The 18,909-nt window shown below is 40.1% G+C and overlaps 1 protein-coding gene across 1 annotated transcript in view; it reads left to right on the forward strand.

Annotated features, from left to right (window-relative positions):
- The window catches only part of GABRG3 (gamma-aminobutyric acid type A receptor subunit gamma3), an 833,077-nt gene that overhangs the window by 69,451 nt on the left and 744,717 nt on the right, over positions 1-18,909 (forward strand). The window contains exon 3 of the mRNA XM_070478123.1: positions 12,565-12,632. Within this exon, the coding sequence (XP_070334224.1) occupies positions 12,565-12,632 (68 nt within the window). The remainder of the gene's footprint in view (positions 1-12,564; positions 12,633-18,909) is intronic.

Raw genomic sequence — 18,909 nt, forward strand, 5'->3', positions numbered from 1 at the left:
CATTTTTTCAGCAAAACAGGAGCACAACTCTGCACATTAGAAGACTGGCTGCCTAAAGCCATGCCAAACCCATAGACACCCCCAGACACACTACTGGATACACCACTGCCCCTCAGAGACACCAAATCCAGTTCCATCCACCAGAACACAGGCACAAGTCCCCCCAACCAGGAAACCCTCACAAGGCGCCAGTCCAGCCCTCCCATGGTGGGCAGACCCCACAATTAAGAGGAACTACGACCCTCCAGCCTGCAGGAAGGAGACTCCAAACACAGTAAATTAAACAAATGAAAAGACAGAGAAATATGCAGCACATGAAGGAACTTGGTAAAAACCCACAAGATTAAACAAATGAAGAGGAAGTAGGCAGTCTACCTGAAAAATGATTCAGAGTAATGATAGTAAAGATGATCCAAAATCTTGAAAATAAGATGGAGGCACAGATAAATAGACTGGAGGCATGGATTGAGGTATAAAAGAAATCTTTAACAAGGACCTAGAAGAACTAAAGAATAGGCAGTCAGCAATGAACAACACAATAATTGAGATTAAAACTACACTACTGGGAACCACTAGCAGAATAACTGAAGCAGAAGAACAGACAAGTGAGATGGAAGATAGAATGGTGGAAATAAATGAAGCAGAGCAGAAAAAAAGAATGAAAAGAAATGAGAACAGTCTCAGAGACCTCTGGGACAACATTAAATACAGCATTTGAATCATAGGGGTCCCAGAAGAAGACAAAAGCAAAGGGTATGAGAAGATATTTGAAGAAATTATAGTCAAAAACTTCCCTAAAATGGGAAAGGAATTGGCCACCCAATTCAAGAAAGCCAAGAGAGTCTCATATAGGATAAACCTAAGGAGAAACATACCAAGATACATATTACTCAAACTAACAGCAACTAAATACAAAGAACAAATGTTAAAAGCAGAAAGGGAAAAGCAGCAAGTTTCATACAAGGGGATCTCATAAGTCTAACAGCTGATCATTCAACAGAAATTCTGCAAGCCAGAAGGGAGTGGCAGGATATACCTAAAGTTATGAAAGGAAAACAAAAACAAAATCCTACAACCAAGATTATTCTATCCAGAAAGGATCTCATTCAGATTCAAAGGAGAAATCAAAAGCTTTACTGACAAGCAGAAGTTAAGAGAATTCAGTACCACCAAACCAGCTTTAAAACAGATCACCAGCCCAGGTTGGGTGCATGAGACAAGTGCTCGGGCCTGGTGCACTGGGAAGACCCAGAGGGATCGGGTGGAGAGAGAGGTGGGAGGGGGAACCGGGATGGGGAATACATGTAAATCCATGGCTAATTCATTTCAATGTATGACAAAAACTACTGTAATGATGTAAAGTAATTAGCCTCCAACTAATAAAAATAAATGGAAAAAAAAATAAATTAGTTTACTCAAAAAAAAAAAAAAAAAGCAAATGCTAAAGGAACTTCTCTAGACTGGAAACAAAAGAGAAGGAAAAGGTCTATGAAAACAAATCCAAAACAATAAAGTAAATGGTAATAGGGTCATACATATCACTAGTTACCTTAAATGTAAATGGACTAAATGTTCCAGCAAAAGACACATATTGGCTGATGTACTCCCTATATATGCTGTCTACATGAGACCCACCTCAGACCTAAGGACACATACAGACTGAAAATGAGAGGCTGGAAAAAGATATTCTATGCAAGCTGAAGTCAAGAAAAAGCAGGAGTAACTGTTCTCACGTCAGATAAAATAGACTTTAAAAGAAAGACAGTTACAGTAGACATGGAAAGACACTACATAATGATCAAGAGATCAATCCAAGAAGAAGATACAAGAGTTGTAAATATAATGCACCCAACATATGTATTGAGAACATCTCAATACATAAGGCAAATACAAATATCAAAGGGGAAATTGACGGTAACACAGTGTTAGTGGGAGACTTTAACTCCCCACTCAAAACAATAGACAGATCATCCAAACAGAAAATTAATAAGGAACTACAAGCTTTAAATGATATGTTGGACCAATTGGACCTAATTTATATCTACAGAATATTTCATCCAAAAATAGTAGGTTTGACTTTTTTTCTCAAGTGCACGTGAAACATTCTCCAGGATAGATCACATCTTGAAAGAGACACATGTACCCCTGTGTTCATTGCAGCATGACTTACAGTAGCTAGGACACAGAGGCAACTTAGATGTCCATCAACAGATGAATGGATAAAGAAATTTTGTTACATATATACAATAGAATATTACTCAGCCATAAAAAGGATTGCATTTAAATCAGTTCTAGTGAGGTGGATGAACATAGAGCCTGTCATACAGTGTGAAATCAGTCAGAAATGGGAAAACAAATATTGTATATTAACATGTATATGGAAATATAGAAAGATGATACTGATGAATGTATTTGCAGGATAGCATTGGAGATGCCGTCACAGAGAACAGATGGACCAAATGGTGGAAGGAGAGGGAAAGATGAATTGAAAGAGTAACATTGAAAGATGTGTATTACCGTATGTAAAACAGACAGCCAGTGGGAACTTACTGTATGATACAGGGAGCTGAAACCTGGTGCCTCTGATGACCTAGAGGAATGGGATGTGGTGGGAGCTGGGAGGGAGGGGACATATGTATACCCATGATTGATTCATGTTGATGTACAGCAGAAACTATCACAATACTGTAAAGCAGTTATCCTCCAATTGAAAATAAAAAATAAAATGACATCAAAAAAGATAAAATACCTATGTATAAACCTAACCAAGGAGATGAAAGACTTATATGGTGAACTTTTGTTGTTCAGTCGCCCAGTCGACCCCATGGACTGCAGCATGCCAGGCCTCCCTGTCCCTCACCATCTCCTGGCATTTGCCCAAGTTCATGTCCATTGCATCAATACCATCCAGCCATCTTATCCTCTGATGCCATCTTCTCCTTCTGCTCTCAGTTTTTCCCTGCATCAGGGTCTTTTCCAATGAGTTGGCTGTTAACATCAGGTGACCAAAATATTGGAGCTTCAGTTTCAGTATTAGTCATTCCAATGAGTATCAGGTTTGATTTCCTCTAAGATTGACTGCTTTGATCTCTTTACTGTCCAAGGAACTCTTAAGAGTCTTCTCTAGCACCACAGTTTGAAGGCTTTGATTCTTTGGCTGTCTGCCTTCTTTACGGTCCAGCTCTCACAATCCCATGTGACCACTGGAAAGACCATAGCCTTGACTATATGACCTTTGTTCACAAAGTGATTTCTTTGATTTTTAATACACTGTCTGGGTTTGTCATAGCTTTCCTGCCAAGAAGCAATCGCCTTCTGATTTCATGCCTGCAGTCAACATCAACGTGATTTTACAGCCCGAGAAGAGGAGAGGAAAACTGTCACTGCTTCCACCTTTCCCCCTTCTACTTGTCATGAAGTGATGGGACTGGATGCCATCATCTTAGTTTTTTAAATATTTAGTTTTAAGCTGGCCTTTTCACTCTCCTCCTTCACCCTCATCAAGAGGCTCTTTGCTTTCTGCCATTAGAATGGCAGAATCATCCGCATATCTGAGGTTGTTGATGTTTCTCCCACCAATCTAGATTCCAGCTTGTAACTCATCCAGCCCGGCATTTCTCATGATGTGCTCAGTATATAAGTTAAATAAACAGGGTGACAATAAACAGCCTTGTTGTATTCCTTTCCCAATCCTGATCCTGTGAGTCGTTCCATATAGGAACTTCTTGACCTGCATACAGGTTTCTCAGGAGACAGGTAGATGATCTGGTATTCCCATCTCTTTAAAAATTTTCCACAGTTTTTTATGATCCACACAGTCAAATACTGAAATCAGATTGATTATATTTTTGCAGCCAAAGATGGAGAAGCTCTATACAGTCAGCAAAAATAAGACCAGGAGCTGTCTGTGGCTCAGATCATGAACTTCTTATTGCCAAATTCAGTGTTAAATCAAAGAAAACCACTAGGGAAATCTAGGTAAAACCACTAGACTATTCAGGTATGACCTGAATCAAATCCTTTACAATTATATGGTGGAAGTGACAAATAGATTCAAGGGATTAGGTTTGATAGAGTTCCTGAAGAACTATGGATGAAGGTTTATGACATTGTGCAGGAGGCAGTGATCAAGACTGTCTTCAAGAAGAAGAAATACAAAAAGGCAAAATGGTTGTCTGAGGAGGCCTTACAAATAGCTAAGAAGAGAAGCTAAAGACAAGGGAGAAAAGGAAAGATGTACCCATCTGAATGCAGAGTTCCAAAGAATAGCAAGGAGAGATAAGAAAGGCTTCCTCAGTCAGTGATCAATGCAAAGAAATAGAGGGGAAAAAATAGAATGGGAAAGATTAGAGATCTCTTCAAGAAAATTAGGGATAGCAAGGGAACATTTCATGCAAAGATGAGCTCAATAAAGGACAGAAATGGTATGGACCTAACAGAATAAGAAGATATAAAGAAGAGGTGGCTAGAATACACAAAAAACTATACAAAAAAGATCTTCATGACCCAGATAACCATGATAGTGTGATCACTCACCTAGAGCCAGACATCCTGGAATGCAAAGTCAAGTGGGCCTTAGGAGGCATCACTATGAACAAAGCTAGTGGAGGTGATGGAATTCCAGTTGAGCTATATCAAATCCTAAAAATGATAATGTGAAAGTGCTGCACTCAATATGCCAACAAATTTGGAAAACTCAGCGCAGGACTCAGCCACAGGACTGGAAAAGGTCAGTTTTCATTCCAATCCCAAAAGTAATGCAAAGAATATTCAAACTACCACACAATTGCATTCATCTCACATGCTAGCAAAGTAATGCTCAAAATCCTCCAAGCCAGTCTTCAACAGTATGTAAACCATGAACTTCCAGATGTTCAAGTTGGGTTTAGAAAAGACAGAGGAATGAGAGATCAGGTTGCCAGCTTCTACTGAATCATCGAAAAAGCAAGAGAGTTCCAGAAAGACATCTACTTCTGCTTTATTGACTACTCCAAAGCCTTTGACTGTGTGGATCACAGCAAACTGTTGAAAATTCTTAAAGACATGGGAATACCAGACCACCTTACCTGCCTCCTGAGAAATCTGTATGCAGGTCAGGAAGCAACAATTAGAACTGGACATGGAACAGTAAACTGGTTCCAGATTGGGAAAGAGTACATCAAGGCTGTATATTATCACCCTGCTTATTTAACTTATATGCAGTGTACATCATGGAGAATGACAGGCTGGATGAAGCACAAGGTGGAATCATGATTGCCGGGAGAAATATCAATAACCTCAGATATGCAGATGACACCACTCTTATGGCAGAAAATGAAGAGGAACTGAAGAGCCTCTTGATAAAAGTGAAAAAGGAGAGTGAAAAATCTGGCTTAAAACCTAACATTCAAAAATCTAAGATCATAGCATCTGGTCCCATCACTCCGTGGAAAATAGATGGGGAAACAGTAGAAACAGTGAGAGACTTATTTTCTTGGGCTTTAAAATCACTGCAGATGGTGGCTGCAGCCATGAAATTAAAAGGCACTTGCCCCTTGGAAGAAAATTATGACCAACCTAGACAGCATATTAAAAAGCAGAGACATTACTAACAAAGGTCCATCTAGTCAAAGGTGTGGTTTTTCCAGTAGTCATGTATGGATATGAGAGTTGGAGTATAAAGAAAGCTGAATGCTGAAGAATTGATGCTTCTGAACTGTGGTGTTGGAGAAGACTCTTGAGAGTCCCTTGGACTGCAAGGAGATCCAACCAGTGATTCCTAAAGATCAGTCCTGAGTGTTCATTGGAAGGACTGATGATGAAGCTGAAACTCCACTACTTTGGCCACCTCTGGCAAAGAGCTGACTCACTGGAAAAGACCCTAATGTTGGGAAAGATTGAAGGCAGAAGGAGAAGGGGATGACAGAGGATAAGATGGCTGGATGACATCACTGACTCGATGAACTTGAGTTTGAGTAAGCTCTAGGAGTTGGTGATGGACAGGGAAGCCTGGTGTGCTGTATAGTCCACAGGGTTGAAGAGTCGGACATGACTGAGCAACGAAACTGAAACTGAACTGAACACAGTCAAAGGCTTTAGTGTAGTCAGTGAAGCAGAGGTAGATGTTTTTCTGGAATTTTCTTCCTTTCTCTATGATCCAACGAATGTTAACAATTTGATCTCTGGCTCCTCTGCCTTTTCTAAACCCAGTTTCACATCACATGCACATTGGGGTGGTTTGCCATTCTTCCTCCTGTGGACCATGTTTTGTCAGAAATCTCCACTATGACCCATTCATCTTAGATGGCTGTGGATGACATGGCTCATAGCTTCACTGAGTTATGCAAGCTCCTTTTCCATGATGAGGCAGTGATCGATGAAGGGGTTGGTGAGCTATAGAACATTAATAAAAGAAATCTAAGACAAGTCACGGAAGTGGAAAGATATTTCATTATATTGGGATAGAAGACCTAGTATAATGATCTGAGCCACAGTCAGCTCCAGTGTTGTTTTTTGCTGACTGTGTAGAGCTTTTAAATCTTTGCCTGTGAAGAGTATACTCAGTCTGATTTTTATATTGATCATCTGTTAATGTCCATGTGTAGAGTTGTCTCTTATGTTGCTGGAGGAGGGTCTTTGCTATGACCAGTACATTTTCTTGGAAAAATTCTGTTAGCCTTTGCCCTGTTTCATTTTATACTCTGAGGCCAAACTTGCCTGTTACTCCAGGTATCTCCTGACTTCCTACTTTTGCATTCCAGTCCCCTGTGGTAAAAAGGACATCTTTTTTTAGTGTTAGTCTAGAAAGTTTTCATAGAACCATTCAACTTCATCTTCTTTGGCGTCAGTGCTTTGGGAATATACTTGGATTACTGTGATGTTGAATGGTTTGCCTTGAAAACAAACAGATCATCCTGTTGTTTTTGAGACTGGTTCCTAATTGGGAAAGAAGTACCTCAAGCCTGTATATTGTCAACCTGTTTATTTAACTTACATTCAGAGTACATCATGTGAAATGCTGGGTTGGATGAAGCACAAGCTGGAATCAAGATTCCTGAGAGAAATATCAGTAACCTCAGATATGCAGATAATACCACTCTAATGGCAGGAAGTGAAAAGGAACTAAAGAGCCTCTCGATGAAGGTGAAAGAGGAGTGAAAAAGGTGGCTTATAACTCAACATTCAATAAACAAATATCATAGCATCTGGTCCCATTGCTTCATGGCAAATAGAAATGGAAAAATTGGAAGTAGCGACAGATTTTGTTTTCTTGGGCTCCAAAGTCACTGCAGGTGGTGATTGCAGCCATGAAATTAAAAGACGCTTGCTCCTTGGAAGGAAAGCTATAACAAACCTAGACAGCAGAGACATCACTTTGCAGACAAAGTTTTCTCTTAGCTATTGTTTTTCTTTTAGTAATGTACTGATGTGAGAGTTGGACCATGATGAAGGCTGAGCACTGAAGAATTGATGCTTTTGAATGTGGTGCTGGAGAAGACTCTTGAGAGTCCCTTGGACAGCAAGGAGATCCAACCAGTCAATCCTAAAGATATCAACCCTGAATATTTACTGAAAAGACTGATGCTGAAGTTGAAGCTCTAGTACTTTGGCCAACTGATGCAAAGAGCTGACTCAATGACAAGAACCTGATGCTGGGAAAGATTGAAGGCAAAAGGAGAAAGGAGTGACAGAGGATGAGTTGATTAGATATTATCACCAACTCAATGGACATGAATTTGAGAAAACTCCAGAAGATAGGCAAGGACTGGGGAGCCTGGCATGCTTCAGTCTATGGTATCACAAAGAATCAGAAACAACTTAGCACTTGAACAACACTGTTACATGTGGTTTTGACTGTCTAGCCGCAAAGAGATTGAGATCAAGAATTTTTTTTCACTAAAATATAATGTCAAGAATGTTTTTCATTAAAATATAATTTTTTTTTCCTTTTAGCATGATGAGTTTGTGTGTGTGTGTGTTTGTGCGTCTGCAATAAGTAAGACAAAGAGTCTATTTGCCTCCAGGCTCTAAGTGGCAATCTGGAGAACAGAGGTCAGCCTTGTGTCTGGACTCATCAGCAGACAGTCCTGCCACTGTGAGAAGGGCACTGTGACAGAGGCCATTTCCTGTCTTGGTCTCTGGATCATTTTCTCAGCTCATGATTGATAATTCTAGGATGAGAAGGTTCAGGATGGGGCAAAGAAAAACAACCAAACAAAAATCGGCATTGGTATTGTAGCAGAGGCAAGTAGAAAGTATAGCCCATATAATTCCTCTTTGGGTGTTGTCAGTCTTTTGAGGGAACAAATGAGGTTGACTCTTAGCAAAACTCACCCTAGGCAGCTTTGCAGTGTTCATTTATATTGCACAGTTTATGAGTATAATTCTTCTCAAATATACAAATTCTGAATTTTTAGGAAGTAGTGATTTTCAAATAGAATTCCATGATAGAATTTCCAAATAGTTTGCCAAGATAGAAATCAAATGAAAACTTGAAAGTGAATTCATTTTTTAACTAAATGCAGAGGCTTCAATTCCATCAATGCTATTTTATGCTCTTCTTCAGTAGAATGTGTTCCTTTTCACTCAGAAAATTGCCATCCCTCCTCTCCTCATCCCTGACTTTTGTGCATCTGTGTAACTCTTCATCCTTCTCCCAACTACCCAGGGCTTAATCTTTTTAAAAAATTCTGGTAAAATGCACATAACATAAAGATTGCTATTTAAACCACTGTCTAGTGTGCAGCTCAGCGGTATTACGTACGTTCAGGTTATTGTGCAACCGTGACCGCCATCCATCTCTAGCAGTCTTCATTTTGTGTAGATGAAGCTGTGTCCTTTACGCACCATCTTTGCGTTGTCTCTGCCTTCCAGCTCTTGGCAGCCGCCATTCTCCCTCCTGTCTCTGTGTGTTTGACTACCCTAGGCACCTCACTTAAGTGGAAGCACAGTGTGGCTAACTTCACTCAGTGTGATGTGCCCAAGCTTCATCAGGGTTATAGCATGTGTCAGTCTGTTGTCTATACATATACGTACATATACATTTAAACCTTTCTGTGTATTGTGATGTTTTGATATCTTAAAAATACTTCCTGATTGGGCAGCTCCTGCCCCTTCCAGGGTTAGCCAGTTCTCAGTGATGGCAAGGGGCCAGCTTGGAGCAGGGCTTTGAGCGTACAGTCTATCCAGACCAGAGTCTTATCTCCTCTACGTGGTGGCTCTTACACCCCAGGAGACGATACTCTGGTGTTCTAATTATCCCAAACCACTGGAAACCATGTGTATAGCTGCAAGCCCACAGGAGTTATTCAAGCTAGCCAAACTAGCCGACCTGAGTTGTTTATCCCGCCTTTTTCCTCAGAGACCTCTGTTGAGATCACGGCCTGAGCATCCCCTCCTTTGTGCTGTCTTCTCCCTCTGGACTACCCTTATGCCTTTCCCATATAGGCCCGCATAGCATGCCATACCACCTGTCTCTAGGACCCCAGAGTGAATTAACTTTGTTTCCCTGAGCCTGTCCTGAGCTGCACCTGACTGACCGTCATCTGAACAAGCCCAGAAAGGCTAGGTGATATTCCAGGTGCGTATGCTGCATTAGGTTTACCCTTTTATCCCTCTGTGGACACATGACTTGATCCCACCTTTTGGCTGCTGTGAATAATGCCACTGTGAACATGGGTGTACAAATACGCTTGAGTCTCTGATTTTAATTCCTTTGGGTATGTAACCAGAAGTGGAATTGCTGGGTCCCAGGGTAGTTTATTTTTAGTTTTTCTGAGGAGCCACCATACTGTTTTCCACAGTGCCTGCATCATTTTGTATTCCCACCAACAGTGCACAAGGTTTTCGTTTTCTACACATTGTTGCCAGCATTTGTTTATTGTTTTGTTTTTTATTTAAATAGCAGTCATCGTAATCGATATGAAGCTGATCTGATTGCATTTCCCTAGTGACAAATAATGTTAAGTATCTTTTCATGTGCTTATTGGTCATTGTATGTCTCTTTTGAGAAGTGCCTTAAGTCCTTTACCCATTTTTAAGTCAGATTCTTTTCCTTATTTGTTGTTGAGTTGTGGGAGTTCTTTTTATTTTTTGGATATCAACCACTTACCACATACATGATTTGCAGATGTTTTCTCCAATATACCGGTTGCCTGTCCACTGTGTTGGGCTTCCTAGGTGGCTCAGTGGTAAAGAATCTGCCTGCCAGTGCAGGAAATGCGGGTTTGATCCCTGGATCGGGAAGATCTCCTGGAGAGGGAAATGGCAAACCACTCTAGTATTCTTGCCTGGGAAATCTCATGAATCAGGGAGCTTGGCAGGCTACAGTCCATGGGATCACAGATGAGTCGGACATAACTTAGCAACTAAACAACAACAACAGCAATCCACTGTGTTATTGTGTCCTTTGATGCAAAAATAAATAAATAAGTAAATCAACTGGACTTTTTAATCTTGATGTAGTCCAGTTTATTTTTTTCTTTTATGCCTGTGCTTTTGGTGTCATATATAAGAGATCATTACCAAATCCAGTGTCATTAAGCTTTTCTCCTGTGTTTTCTTTGAAGAATTTTGTAGTTTCAAACCATCCTTTAGGTTTCTGATCCATTTTGAGTTAATTTTTCTATATTGTGTAAGGGTTCAACTTCGTTTTTTTGCTTGTGGGTATCCAGTTTACATAACACCATTTGTTGTAAATACTTTTTCCCCACTCAGTGGCCTTAACATCCTATTGAAGATCATTTGTTACGGCTTAGTCACTAGTCCTTGAGTTGTAAATCTTGAGCCTCCTGTGGCCTCCCTGTTTCCTGAGTGCCACCATCAGGGCTACTTTCCTAAAGACACCTTTTACTTCAGCATGACACTGCTTAAAGGAGAAATTGCTTAAAACAGCTTTTCTCCCAGGTTTTGTGTGTGTGTATGTTTTCCAAACTCTTCTCTTAAAACCTTTATTATACTATTGCACTTAATAACTTATTTGACACCTCCCGCTTCAAGTTGTTAAGGCTTTACATCTGTAGATCCTTTTTATTTAATGAGATTAAAAGCTCTAGAAACCTAAAGTCTGATAAATACCATGAAACAACCAGAAAAATTCTCTTGCAAAAAGTAGATCCTCAACTGACTGACTTAACACAGCCTTTGTATAACATTAATAAGGTTATGCAGCATTTGGAGACAGAATATTTGCTGAATCCAATTAAGTTGAAGAAAGATGCTACTTGCTGTTCAAAGTAGTTAGCAAAGCTCAGTTTAAAATGCAGAATAGTCCTTTTATAAAATTTAAACACTATATACATAGTTCGTAGAATCATTTTGGGGTGTTTTCCCAAATGCCAACAGCTCTGAACAGCTTGGTTGTGCTGACAGATAGAGTAGTTGACTCCAGTTCATTATTTTTATTTTCATGAAGGTCTGGACAACATGGCTCAGGTTGCAGACTGCTGGGTATGTAATTGAACAACAGATTTGAGCTTATAGGTGCCACTCATCAATGGTTACTTATTTAGTGAAACTGGAGGAAGCTCACTGAAATAATTGCTGATACAAACACTCTTGTTTCCATAGAAATGCCTTGTTTATATGCAAAGGTTCAGGAGTCTTGTTTATCTTCCTCTAGGGCAGAAATACTCTGAAATTGGTGTTCTTCTCCCCTGTACCAATCAGTTGCTGACTGCTGGGGAAAGGAAGGCACCTCCTTTTCAGTGGCATAGACCCCTGACTTGGAGTTTGTTTTGGGAATCTTATTACTGGTCTTCCAAGTTCCATTTCCTCCAAGGAGAGGGAAACTGACTTTCTTTAAGGTTAAATGAGCTAATTTTACCTATGATGCACAGTTAGATATTACAGTTTTTTGTTATATGAATTTTACTCCCTCATAGTTGGAATGGTAATTCCTTGACTTACTGAAGTGTTATTCTTTTCTGAGTTGCAGAATTTGAAATCTGTGATATGTGTGTGTCTTTACATAATAATGATAACAGTGAATATTTCTTAATCTCCTTTGGTATATGTGTTCTCCAGATCTTTGCTTTGAGTTGCACCAAAGTAATGGGTGAATAGCTTGAATTGTCCCTGATATTACTCATTGTGTGGGAGTGTGTGAGTTGCTTAGCCATGTCCAACTCTTTGTGACCCCATGAACTGTAGCCCACCAGGCTCCTCTGTCCATGGAATTCTCCAGGCAAGAACACTGGAGTCGGTTGCCGTTTCCTTCTCCAGTATAACTCATTACTTAGGTTTGATTTCATAGCATAACTTTGACATTTCTTATATGATGTCTTATATTGTATCTTTTTATGTTTTCTCTGTCATATAATCAGCTAAACAAAGACGTTTAGAGTATCATAGTCATCTGTCACTGGCAACTTGCAGTGTATAAATACCCTGTTTTTTTACAATTAAATTTACTAACTGTAAGTAAGAATCTTTCATCATTTAAGAATTATAACTACCACGCAGGTCCCAAAGAAAAATCCACCACTTTTCTGTACACTCTTGAGCTGTCAGTGTGTGACTCAGAGGAAGGTGAGGAGTGCTTTCTGGCACATTGTATTAACTAACATACATGTGTTTTCTCCACAGTAAAACCCACTGTCATTGATGTTGACATCTATGTTAACAGCATTGGTCCTGTGTCATCAATAAACATGGTAAGAAGCTTCTTTTCTGATCTGACAGTCTTTGTATCAGTTCTTGCTTACGTTCTTATTGTGGATTTCTGTTTGAGATTTATGCAAGTTTAAACTCACAATTGACTTGTTAAATATGTAGCACTTATGGCAAGTTTAAACACTGGAAGTGGTTAAACTCAAGGAATATAGATTGCAACACCAGTAGTGATTAAAAAGTATCTCATCCCATGTTTTTCTCTGGATATATGCCCAGGAATGGAATTGCAGTGTCTTACTATAGCTCTATGTTTAGCTTTTAAGGAACCTCGATACTGTTCTCCATAGTGGCTGTGCCAGCTTACATCAGGAGGAGTCTCTTTTCTCCACATCCTCTCCAGCATTTACTGTGTGGATTTTTTGATGATGGCCATTCTGGCTGGTGTGAGGTCATACCTGTGGTTTTGATTTGCATTTCTCTAATAATTAGTGACGTTGAACATCTTTTCATGTGTCTGTTGGCCATCTGTATGTCTTCTCTGGAGAGATGTCTATTTAGATCTTCTGCCCAGTTTTTGAGTCGGTTGTTTGTTTTGATGCTGTTAAGTGTCATGAGCTGTTTGTAAATTTTGAAGACTGATCCCTTATTAGTAACATTGTTTGCAAATATTTTCTCCCAATTTGTGGGTTGTCTTTTGGTTTTGTTTATTGTTTCCTTTGCTGTGCAAATCTTCTGTGTTTAAGTAGGTCCCGTTTAAAATTTTTATTTGTATTTCCATTATTCCGGGAGATGGATCAAAAAAATATGTTGCTGTGATTTATGTCACAGTGTTCTGCCTATGTTCTTCTCTAGGAGTTGTATGGAGTTCAGTGTCACATTTAGGTCTTTAATCCATTTGAGCTTATTTTTGTGTATGGATTTAAAGAATGATCTATTTTCATTTTTTTACATGTGGCTGTCCAGTATTCCTGGCACCATTTGATGAAGACACTGTGTTTTCACCATCATGTAGTCTTGCCTCCTTTGTTATAGGTTAATTGACCATTAGTGCATGGTGTTATTTTAGGGTTTTCTATTCTTTCCATTGATAAGTGTTTCCATTTTTGTGCTAGAACAATACTGTCCATCCCCATCTTGTCCACGTGTTATTTACTGTATGTAGATTTCCAGGTGATGTTATGTGCAGTCATTGGCTATGTCTTACCTCGTTAAAACTAGAGATGAATATAAATGATAGTTTTTAAATTTTAGTTCATTTTTTCTTTCTTTTTTTTAGTTCATTTTTTCAAGGTCCCAAAGACCTGCCTTTCAGTATTTCTCAGGAAAGAATCTGAGAATACTCAGCTTATACTTCTGTCTTCCTGGGGGTAAATATACTACTGCCTGTTTTTTAAACAGGAAAAAGAAAAGATGGGGTCAAGTATGTGTGTGATTTCCCTGAATAAAGTTTTCAGTATGTTTTCACATACTTATAAGCAAAAAGAGCTCCAGAAGTAACTGTTTCCCGTGTAGAAGTCCTTTCTTGTACAGAGTGCTTGGCTCTTAGGAAGGTGCTGAAATGTTGGAGTCCGCTAGTGTCAGGGGCCCCTCACAGGCATTGTAGGCAAGAGTGGGCCTGCCCGACCAGGGTGTGGAGAGTCTGGAGCAGGCACGTGCTTTGCGGGCCAGCGACCCAACGCTGGGCTCTTCTTTGTGCTTCCTGCTGCACAGTGGCTCCTGGATTCAGGGGATGCATGAGGCTGAAGGGGGATTGTGTAATGCCAGCTTAAGAAGTCTTCCTTTCATTGCAGAGTTCTGTGGATGGAAGGAATCCTTCCAAAATTAATAGTAAAATTGTTTCTTTTCATTGCCCGATATTAAAAGTGCTCATCTTTTCTCTGATGATATAAAGGTTCCATGTGGGGCTGAAATTCTATTTATGGGTCACTCACTTTAAAAAAATCCCCTGTGTCATCCATACACTGGAGATGGTCCACTAGCACAGAGGGGAAATGAATAAAAGAGGGTTCACCCCACACAGCCTATTGGCTGCAGATTGTGAAATATAAACTGTTACTGTCAACTCTGCCTTTCCCTGACTGAGTAGTCAGTTTCTCAGTTTATTTCCCATTCTGAAGTTTTATTTACTTGTATTAGTTCCATAATGCTTTATTCAGACACTGCTTTATGTGTAACACTAAAACAAGAGTGCCTCCAAAAATAGTCATAAAATTGTTTCAAGAACAGTTGCTTGAATTTGCATATCTAGGGATTTTCATGAACTCCTGTGACCTTGAGATCTAATTTGCTCCCAGAATCAGTCTTTGCTGCTGGAATTGATAGACTTTTCTGTGTGAAAATCATAGGCTGCAGGGGAGGTTAAAAATAAGTGACAGCCCCCACAGGGTGATAAGGGCTCTGCTAACAGCCAGCACCCCTTGGAAGGCCCACTGCAATTAGGATAGATTTCTCTGATGAGGTCTTCTCAGCCTGAGATCAGGCTCATAGGCGGGGCTCGGCCAGGTGGGGCAAGTGGGAAGTTGGCAGGAAAAAGCAGGACAGCAGATACGTGACGCGACTGGGGACCGGCTGACTTGATGTTTGAAGCCATGGGGTGGGTGGGCTGGGGCAATGTGGGGACTGAGACTCAGAGGCCGTGTGTGCTGAGAGTTGGGCTTTCCCTCAGCTCTGCCCCAGACAGACTCTGCACTGGAGAGTGTGTGGACACTTCCGTCTGAGTAAGTGCAGGTCAGACTTCACGAGAGATTGGCTCAAATCCAGATTCATAAACAAGCCATCCTGATGCCCAGGGGGTCAGAGCAAAGACAGATTCGCTTTCCTGAAGGAGGGGATGTGCAAACCCCTGAGGGAGGGTTCAGAGGCCTCAGGAGGCAAGGGCTTCCTTTTTTTTAATTTAAATTTTTAGTTGTAAAAAGACATTTTTAGGTTTACATCGAAGTTGAGGGGAAGGTACATAGATTCCCCATATTCTCCCTGCCTCCACTCATGCATGGCCTCCCCAACTGTGAAAACATTTGTTACAATCAGTAAACTCACGTTGACATGTCGTCATCACCCAAAGCCCACGATTTACATTAGGAGTCCCTCCTGATGTTGTACATCTGTGAGTTTGGACAAATCTGTAACAACATGTTTCAACCATCACAGTATCATACAGAGTAGTTCCACTGCCCTAAACATTCTCTCTACATCTGCTTCCTGAAGGATGAGCATTTCCAGCCTTTGTGTTCCTAGCACTTTGCTTAGAAGTCCGAATGATGGAGGGCTTCTTTTCACATTGCCAAGTACGTCACATTTACCCTCTGTATCTATGAAGCCAAATGATACAGTTTCAAAAGTATTGTAAAGTGCTTTAATGTGGACCTCATGAAAAAGAAAAGCAATTTAAAAGTAGAGAACTGACTGTTGAGGTGGGAATTGGGGATTGAGTCAGCAATAATAATATAAAAAAAGAATATGAGAGAGACCAAAGCAAATTAAAAAACACATTGTGGGGGAAAGGCACAATTTAGAGATGTGTACAGAATTTAATGATGTAAATTTTTATTGCAGTTTTGACCATAGCTAAAGCCTGGCAAATTTATGACTTCCTCTAAGTATTAATTTAACAATCAAGGAAAGAGAGAAAATCATTTCTTCTTCTTCTTCCTCTTTTCCTTTCCAGTTTTCTGCTGCTTTTATTGATATTATTCATACTGAAGTTTCAATTTCAGACATTCTCCTCCCTGCTAAATAAAATGAAGTTGCATTCAATCACTTCCTTAACAGAATGTTTTCCATTGTCTTGTCTCTCCTGGAGTTGTTTATGCTTTTTTTAGTTACAGAGAGATTAGAAATGATTCAGATGGGTTGAAGAGAACCTTTTTATTTTTCTGTAAGCTTCAATCACATCCTCTGTCTTTTGTCATTGTGGCAGTTTTAGCATATCTAAATGTGCACAGTTCCTCATAGAATCACCCATGATTTGTTTCAAGCCTTGTATGAAAGCTGCATACAAGGGAGCTTGAGAGTTTATTTTTGAGAATATTTACCGTAAGAGACCTTTCTGGAATAGAACAAAGAAAACTAATGTTCTGATGCCTACTCTGTGCTGTCAGGCCTGTCTTGTTTGATATTCTGTGAGATCATGGTAGAGAAGATACTGCCTTTCGCACTTATTGGTGAGGAGGGACTGGAGCTGACCAGATGGAGACCCTGGAGCAGTGTTTCTGACTCCAGCCCACTGTGTCTGTGGCCATCAGAACATGCAGCAGCGGCACCTAGAGAGCTGTAGCTTGGGCTTGAAACTTGAGATGGAAAGGGCTCAAGGGGGTGAGTCTGATGCTGGGATAATTTTCCTTTTGTTAAAAATATTAATATACTTTGTTTTTAGAGCAGTTTAAAATTTTTCCCAGCTCATTGAGATATCGTTGATGTGTAAGATTATGTGGAGAAGGCAATGGCACCCCTCTCCAGTACTCTTGCCTGAAGACTCCCATGGACAGAGGAGCCTGGTAGGCTACAGTCCATGGGGTCATGAAGAGTTGGACACGACTGAGCAACTTCACTTCCACTTTTCACTTTCATGCACTGGAGAAGAAAATGGCAGCCCACTCCAGTGTTCTTGCCTGGAGAGTCCCAGGGACGGGAGCCTGGTGGGCTGCCATCTATGGGGTCACACAGAGTTGGACACGACTGACGTGACTTAGCAGCAGCAGCATAACATTATGTAAGTTTAAGGTGATTGCATATACCTATGTATTGCAGAATAATTGAAACAGTAACCTTAGTTCATACTTTCATTGCCACTCATGATTTTTTTTTTGGTGTGGGTGATAAAAATTTTAAGATCTACTCATTTAGCATCTATCAAGTATATAATAACCATATTGGTAACTGTAATCACTGTGCTATATATTCTATCCCTGGGACTTATTTATCTTAATGCTGGAAATTTGTACACTTTGACCAACATTTACCCATAAGTACTGCCTGCCATCCCTGGAAACCATGGATCTACTCTGTTCTTATGATTTCTGGTTTATAAGATTCTACATATAAGTATGATCATAGAGTATTTGTCTTACTCTGACTTATTTCATGTAGCATAATTTTAAATTTACAGAAAACTTGAGTGGAAATCACAGAGTTCTCGTATACTTCTACACGCACACACACACACACACACACACACACATAGACACACACACATGTTCCTCGTATTATTAACATCTTGCCATTACTATGGTGCATTTTGTTATGAGTGATGAATGGATACTGACACATTATTATTAGGTGAAGCTCATAGTTTACATGAGGGTTCACTTTTGGTGGTGTTCCTTCTATGGATTTTCACAAATGTATGATGACATGTATAATGTACTCACCATAACTGTATTGTGTAGAGTATTTTCGGTGCCCTGAAAATCCTCTGTTCATCACTACCCTCCATTTCTTTAAATATTGCTTCTATAACCTTCTATTTCTCTCTTTTCATGTTCTATGGCTCCAGTCCTATGACCATTAAGGATTTCTCCCAAGTCCCATTTGTTCCTTATGCTTATGGTTTTATTTCCATCCCTTTGATCTCCATGTTTCAATCAGTGGACACCTTTCAATCTACCTTCAGTTCAGTTCAGTCGCTCAGTCATGTCCAACTCTTTGCATCACCATGGACTGCAGCATGCCAGGCCTCCCTGTCCATCACCACCTCCTGGAGCTTACTCAAACTCATGTCGTTTGAGTCGGTGATGCCATCTAACTATCTCATCCTCTGTCATCCCCTTCTCCTCCTGCTGCCTTCAATCTTTCCCAGCACCAGGGTCTTTTCAAATGAGTCAGTTCTTCGCATCAGGTGGCCAAAATATTGGACTTTCAGCTTCAGCATCAGTCCTTCCAATGAATATTCAGAACTGATTTCCTTTAGGATGGATTGGTTGGATCTCCTTGTAGTCCAGGAGACTCTCAAGAATCTTCTCCAACACCATTGTTTAAAAGCATCAATTCTTCTGTGCTCAGCTTTCTTCACAGTCCAACTCTCACATCCATACATGACCACTGAAAAAACCATAGCTTTGACTTGACAAACCTTTGTTGGCAAAGTACTGTCTCTGCCTTTTAATATGCTATATAGGTTGGTCATAACTTTCCTTCCAAGGAGTAAGCATCTTTTAATTTCATGGCTGCAGTCACCATCTGCAGTGATTTTGGAGCCCAGAAAAATAAAATCAGCCACTGTTTCTACTGTTTCCCCATCAATTTGCCATGAAGTGATGGGACCGGACACAATGATCTTAGTTTTTTGAATGTTGAGCTTTAAGCCAACTTTTTCACTCTCCT

This window comes from Odocoileus virginianus, chromosome 16, assembly GCF_023699985.2.
Source record: "Odocoileus virginianus isolate 20LAN1187 ecotype Illinois chromosome 16, Ovbor_1.2, whole genome shotgun sequence".
In the NCBI taxonomy this organism is placed as follows: domain Eukaryota; kingdom Metazoa; phylum Chordata; class Mammalia; order Artiodactyla; family Cervidae; genus Odocoileus; species Odocoileus virginianus.